This window comes from Centrocercus urophasianus, unplaced genomic scaffold (assembly GCF_019232065.1).
Source record: "Centrocercus urophasianus isolate 14NV4802_14NV808 unplaced genomic scaffold, USGS_Curo_1.0 seq_30, whole genome shotgun sequence".
Taxonomy (NCBI): domain Eukaryota; kingdom Metazoa; phylum Chordata; class Aves; order Galliformes; family Phasianidae; genus Centrocercus; species Centrocercus urophasianus.
The window spans coordinates 11,032,639-11,039,665 of NW_024884867.1; the positions used below are offsets into that span (position 1 = coordinate 11,032,639).

The 7,027-nt window shown below is 44.7% G+C and overlaps 1 protein-coding gene across 2 annotated transcripts in view; it reads right to left on the bottom strand.

The window, feature by feature from the left end:
* Positions 1-7,027, bottom strand: part of LOC122165840 — a 30,921-nt gene that overhangs the window by 3,040 nt on the left and 20,854 nt on the right. For both annotated transcript variants that reach the window (XM_042829203.1, XM_042829204.1), the window contains 4 exons: positions 5,594-5,645; positions 5,391-5,493; positions 4,015-4,178; positions 126-371 (listed from right to left, as the gene is read on the bottom strand). In XM_042829203.1, the coding sequence (XP_042685137.1) occupies positions 126-371; positions 4,015-4,178; positions 5,391-5,493; positions 5,594-5,645 (565 nt within the window). The remainder of the gene's footprint in view (positions 1-125; positions 372-4,014; positions 4,179-5,390; positions 5,494-5,593; positions 5,646-7,027) is intronic.

Consider the following 7,027-nt stretch of genomic DNA (forward strand, 5'->3'; position numbering starts at 1 on the left):
AGGCAAAAGAATTCCCAGTACACTAAGCAAGATGGGCCAAGATGTGCATTGTACCTGCAGGTTAGAGGAGCAAAGTAGGGGCACTGAAGCTGATCACCCCATGCTCTTCTCCTAGCAAGACTTACACTGTTGTCAACCAGCTTTGTGAAGGGGCTGTTGGTGGTCCAGCTACACCACTTTTTTTGTAGCTGTGGTATTGGAGCCAGGAAGTCATGGAAAGTGCGGGCACTCCACGTGCGTTGCCTGGGATGATGATTCTCTGTCTGCACGTTCCTCTTCTCAACAGTATCTGCTCCTGCGGCCGTGTGACCAGGCGTCACCCAGTCAGACACGGAGCCTGGGCTTGTGACACTTCTTTTTAGGTTTTTGTCCTGCCATAGTAAATCAATATCGTTAGCAATGTCTTTCGTCAACAGGTTTTAAAAACACATTAAAAAGCGACTTCTACTGCAAGCAACCAATTTTTTCAGTGGTTCTTTTTCTCAAGATAAGACACAGGAATACAACTTGTTTCTCTTTCAACATGCTGCCTTGGAGTCAGCGGCTTCCCTGAGCAGCAGTTTTACCTTGCTCCTTCAATTTCAGGTTTCATGTTGAATTGGGAAATTCCGCTTGTGTAAGAAACAGAATCCTGCCACTAACTGCATATCCAACACAATGAAGCTCTAGCTATTTTATGTGTCTGACAGATTACGGTACTAAACGTTGCTGTGCAAAACATAATTCCTCCTCTCTGCTTGGCTCTTGGAAGGCTCCAGCTGCATCTTTATGGGGAACATTCCCCCAGGGTAGGGGAATGAGGCCCACTGAAAGAAATTTAGAAGCAAGAGACTTAGAAGTCTAAAAAATGCATAATTCAAGAAGAAAGACTGAAGTAAGTGGTGTTCTTTAGTCTCAGTTTTGGAAGAACTAAAGGAATAATAAATTTTTTTTAAAGGCAGTAATCTGTTCTCAGTGTCTGTGGTAAAAGGAACGAGACACAAGGCCCAGAGTGGAGCCAAGGGGATTTTCAGTTCACAGAGGAAATGTTTTTTTGGGTGGAAAACATGCTTTACCAGGAGCATAAGATGTCTAGACAGGTGTAAAATTGGCAGTCAGGAGCTGAGCACGTGAAATCATTCTCACCAGCTCTATGTATGAGAATTGCCCTGACATAGGAATGAACTATGGCAAACTTGTAAAGGATCCCATGCTTACTTACTGTGTATGTTCCTATATTGATTTTAAAATCACAATTTTTCTTCCTAAAATGTATGTGGTTTTAGAAGCAGAAAAGGTAAAGAATGCCTCATGGTCCTATGAATCTCTTTCTGTGCTTGCTAATGCTTCACCTGTTGTTAATATAAGCCCCTTGTTCCATAACTCTGCACGTATTTTTAATTTTCAGCTGTGCAAACATGGCTGTCATGAGAAGAATGCAAAATCCACATTCCTAGAGTTTACACATTTCTTAAAAAGAGTCTGAAATAAATCCCACAGTGTCCTGGATTTAAAAGGTCTGAGAGACAAAAAGCTTCTCATTTGTTATTTCTGATAAACAAAATCTCCCAAGTTTCCACAAACCAAAGAAACTCTTTCCTTACAATGTCATGTTGGAAAAGGATGGGCAGAGAGGCGAGAAATGAGCTTCTCTGCAGGAAGCTGGCAGAGGTTCTATTCATGCTCTGGATAAATTTGTTTCAATGTTAAGTTCTTAGTCTTGGATTTGATTAAAGTAACAGTCTTTATATAAATGCATAGTAATTCAGCTGTCTTCTTCTGAGAAGCCTCTTTAGGCTATTTAGGGTTTATTATTTTGGTGATTTCGAGACAATTGCACTGGAACAGCTACTGAGATTAATAGCGTACTTTCTAGATTTTTAAAAATCTTTTAGCAAAAAACATGTCTGAAGTACTCTCTTATTCTTTACCCAAAACCTATTCATCTGACACTTGTCTGGATAGAAGGCAGATCGTAGTTGTAACCTAGCCAAAGACTGAGCGATGCTTTAAAACAAACTGGGCATGTAACTAATGAAGAACTTCCAAAGGAGGGCTGCAAAGGTTGTGAGGAGGGCAAGGTGTGTGGGCAGCACCTGCGGGCCTCTGCTTGTTCAGCTGGAGTAGAGGAGGCTGAGGGCAGCCTCATGGCCCTGCAGCTCCTCACGGCGGCTCTTTGTAGTTGTTTTACTTAAGTGAGCATTTGGGGTGAGATGAATCTGAAGACGTTATTTACTGTGCTCTACAGACTCGGGGTTTCACACATCTTTCCATGTGAGGATTACTTCCCAGTTCCTGCCTGCCCGGTGCTGGGCTGCAGACACTGGGCCGCGCACCCGGCTTCTGCAGGGCTCAGGGACAAAACTCAGGAGCTGGGTGGCCAGCTGAGATGCATCTCACACCCTGAGAATTCACACACCTGGAAACTAAATTGTGAACAGAACTCATTTTTACCTCTAACATTCAGTAGCCCTCCGTTATCCTAGCTGGAGTGCAGGTGTGCTGATGGCCTGCTGGGCCCAATCTCTGCCCCCCTCAGACAGGATGGCCTGCAGCTGTGCTCAAAGAGCTCGTGTTTCTAACCGTGGCCCTTCACCCTTCCCAGGTATGTTTTTGGATCTTCTGAGGGTTTAGTACTGCTTCTTTGTATGCAAAAAACATAACAGAAGGAACAGCCTTCTGAGTTGATACGGTGGTGAATCACTTTAATCCTTTGGTTATGTGCTCTTAGAATTGCTTGAATGCTATATTATATGTGTATATATACACATAAGTCTGCTATGCGTACTTGTGGAAGGCGTGGTATAATAGAAATGTTTTGTTTTGAGCATTTCTTCCTTCTGACTAGTGAGGGGGAAGAGGAAGGAAAATGGGTTTTTCTCCTTATCCAGAAATTGTAAGTGGTTGCCACAAGGTGAAGCTCTTTCTGCTGGAAAGCAGGACCAAGAAGTAGAGGGGTTCAAGAGTGCCTGATCTGGGTGCTGATACAGTGCATGTGCTGTGCTCCTCAGAAAGCAACGTGCTTCAGTCAGGCAGAGCACCAGAGCTTTTTCCTATTCTTGTCTTTCTTTGCTGTTAATCAGTGTGGTTGATTGGAGGAGGAGTTCAGCATATGTCTTGTACTAGTGAGGGAAATTTCTAATCAGCCTGCGTGCGTGGGTAACTTACTAATCAACTTCAGGGATACAGAATGCTGTTGCTCTGTAATCTGTGATTAGAAACATTAGGTGGACTGTCTTGGGGTAGGTGAGCTCCTTACAATGGTTCTTTCCCCTCTTGTGGGGAAAAAAAGGAGGATGTTGGACAGTGTTGACCTGGAAAGGTTTTAATGTAGACTTGAAAAGGACTTGCACTGATAATCGCTAACTTGTGATGAGGAGAGTGCTCAGAAGTGTCAGATCTGGCTGCTATCATCTACTTCTAAATAAGTGATTAGGAGTGAAGAGGAAGAAGCTAAAATAAGGAAGGTTACTAAAATGATCTAGGTTTGTGTGTGTATATCTGAAAGGGTGCCAATGCTTTCCCTTTAAGGGTTTGGTTTTTAGAATAGATGTTAATTCTTCATGTGAGCTGGGGAGACAGTGACAGAACTCTCTGACAAACTGAGAAGCTGAAGAACTTGCCTAAACACTTGGTAGTGGTGTGCAGGAACAGGCCTGGTCCTAGGTCCTGTGGCTGTTACAAGTGATCCTCAAAACTACATACTGTATTTAACGGAATACTATCTTTGCTAATTAACAGATATTTCTTGACAGCTGGTGCTTCAGCTTGGTGGCATATCTCTGCATTCTCTATTATAATATCCCAGGTGGACTTGTAGACCTGATCTTATGAAAGCTGAGAAGATGCTGGCTGAGGGATCACAGCCCACATGTTTTTGTAGCAGCTCTGCCTGATAGTTGGGAGAACTGCCTGGCTTGGTTGCTACTACTCCTGCAAACTAGCAAGCGTGAGTGAAGGAATGTGACAAGTGCTGTCCAAGAAGGACGCTGTGTGGCTTGCTATGTCTCTAGTGATGTCTAGGAGCGTTCTTACCTGTATTCTGTAGGTAGTAAAGCTCAGTCCACTGGCTCCAGGTCCAGCAGAAATAATAAACACTTCATCGCTCCCTGTCTCGGTGGTCACTGCAGAGGTGGAAGAGGGCACATCTGGGTCAGTATCCTGAGGAGACTGATCTGTGCTGCCTCTGCAGGAAGTGACTGAGAAGAGAAAATCCATGTAAAAACAACTGAGAAGAGTCCAAAGCATCTGTTCCTAGCTCATCTACGACAACTGCCTTTCCCTCTCTCCCCAGACAAGCTAGAGCCACTTCGAGCTGTCACACTGGTCAGAACTAAGCTCAGACCAAGTTTGCTCTCCTGAACCTACAAGCTTTTAAAAATAAGACGGAAGGGGATGAGGGGAAGAAAGGAATGACCTTGAGTCTGCCGTTTGATAAAGACAGACCCAAACTGAAATCCACCATACGATATGCACAAGGTTTTCCTGCAGATCAGATTATTTTTTTTTTTAATCCATATTTACTCATTCCTGATAATGGCGAGCTCTGCTTTTTCTCTGAAGTGCAAGCATTTCCTGCTTGAGCCTTGACAATGTTGCTCCCACAGGCAGCCGTATGCTGCAGGTATATGCACCTGCTTGCATCCTCAAGGCCTAATCCTATGGTCCAGGCCAAGATATCTCTGCCTGTGGCTCCTGGCTGTGATCCTCTCAACGATCTTTGGAAGCAAGTAATTAGCTTTTGAGGAAGATACGGCTTTGAGAATTGTGTGTAAAAGCTGACGGTCTAGTGGGAAACTGATGGTGTGTAGCAATGTATTGTGAAGTGGTTCCTTGTTGGCCCTCCCCCAAAAGGAGAGCTAATAGAATTCATTGATTGTAACTCAAAATTGCAGCAAGTGACGTTATCTGCAGCTTGGCTGGGGAGCTCCTGCTCTTGTTTTGGAAACATGCATCTAAGGCAGTCTCACTTGAAAAGCCCTTCAGAAAGTCAGCTCCAGCAGTCAGATATGTCCAAAGCCAATGTAAGCATTATAAAACTCATCCCTTTCCAGGCATGGTTAAGCATGGGGCAGATGAGCCATCCACAATTTAAGGATTATTATAAGCTGCCGTTGTAGCAGCCTGAAGCACACACATAGCTCTGCTAACCCAGTGTCTCTGCAACACTGTGTACTAGGACGGCTTCTGCTGGCAGTGTCCTGAAGCTGTGCCCGTGTGCTCCTTGCCAGGGGAATTGCCGTCCCAGGGAGGGGGGAGAGCAGCAAGGGATATTCCCACAACAAAGCCTTTCTGCTGTCAAGCAGCTCTCCAGCTGTGCATGAGCGAGGCGGGTGGGGAGAGCAATGGTCTGATTAGCAGGCCAGGGCCGCGGGGTGCCCTGACCTGCTGCTGGGGTGCGCCGCGCTTACCCGCCTGCTCCCGGCTGACAGAGTGGTTGTTGTTTTCATTCTCCCGACTTGGCACCACGAGCTGGAGCTCATTGATATCAACAGCGGAGTTCTGGATCCCATTCTACAACTCAGAACATGCCCCAGTAAACATTGTCAGATAAACAGTGCAACAGCCAATATGAAAGAGAGAAACAGAAATTGCTGAAGCCATTAGCACTAACCTCCTGGTCACCGCATACGTTGGATGAGCTCCTTTTGGGGCACGTTCTCTGCCTGAAAAGGAGAGACAGCAAGAACAACAACAAGCCCACAAGTGAGTTAGACCCAGAGAAGGGAAGGTCTTGGCTCATGTAGTGGGAAGTCAGCTGGAGAAGGACCTGTCTTCCTCCCATGATCACCACGAAAGTGGAAACAGAGTTCAGACCTCTTCGAAGTCCTGCCAGCCTGCCCTCCGTAGGGAATAGTGCATACTGATGTGCTTTTTCACATCAGTAACTAAATAGCAGGAATGAAATCCGTTGGTCTGAGCAGTGACATTGTTCTTGCCCTGTTAGACTGTTTCATCGTGTGTAGTCAGTATTGCACTCTGTGTTGTATTTAGCAAGCAGAGAACATCAGATGTTCATCTGCATGACCATTTTATTAAAAGGAATGGTTAGGGCAGATGATTACCAGCTAAATGTGCCTGCTGGACTGAAGGGAAACAATCATATTCATCTTTTTTTATTTTTTAGTTTTAAATATGAAACCACGAAATACAAGTGTTATTTACATATTGGGTGAATGTGATGTGAGGATGTCATGAAGAATAGCTGAACGTGATCATGACTGAAGCAGGAATATTTTGGTGTGCAGCTGTTCTTCATGCAACAGTGCAGAAAACAAGTGTTAATGCGCTATGTGACCTGTTATTATTTTTCTCTCATATCTATGGCGGGGCTCTCATATGGAGGGGCTGGTTTAATGCAGTTAACATCTCCTATACAAAGTCTGTGGTGCCTTCTGAGGGGTGTGTTGAAGGCAAGATTACAAGTTTTCAGGCACCTTTTCATTACTACTTCTCTCTAAGACATGGGGGCTCAGAGGCTGCCTGGTAAGTCTGCCCAGGGGACAGGGACATCTGCTCCATCTTGGTTGTGGTGGGTTTCATTCTTTCACTGTATCACTGGAAGACTTAACAAATGATTATTGACTCTCAATTGAATTGAGAGAGGTAAAAAAAAACCTGATGTGTCTCCAAGACTATTCCTAATGAATATGGAGGAGACTACAGAAAGGAGAGCAAGTTTGCACTTCAGCGTTTAATTCAGAAGGGATGCAGAGGGATAGCTGTTACCATAGGAGGCAAGATCCCATTGGCTGGGCTGAAGCAGGGGAAGCTCTTCCTTGGGTTTGTGGAGAGGGAGCAGAGAGATTTCCAAGGAGAAGAGGTCTTTCCTCACTGGAGAATTGAGATTAAGCGAAGAAGGAAATACTGTGCAAGTACAAGGAAGATAGGAGAGAGGAGAGCCCTGTACCTCTCAGTTTAAATGAGGATAGAAAAGGTTAATGGGTTGGAATGTCCTCTTTTTAACTTTTTCTTCCCTCATTGTGGCTTGGTATTGATTCCACTGAACAGTTTGAAATCCTGTCAGAAACTAACTCATAGAAAGGCT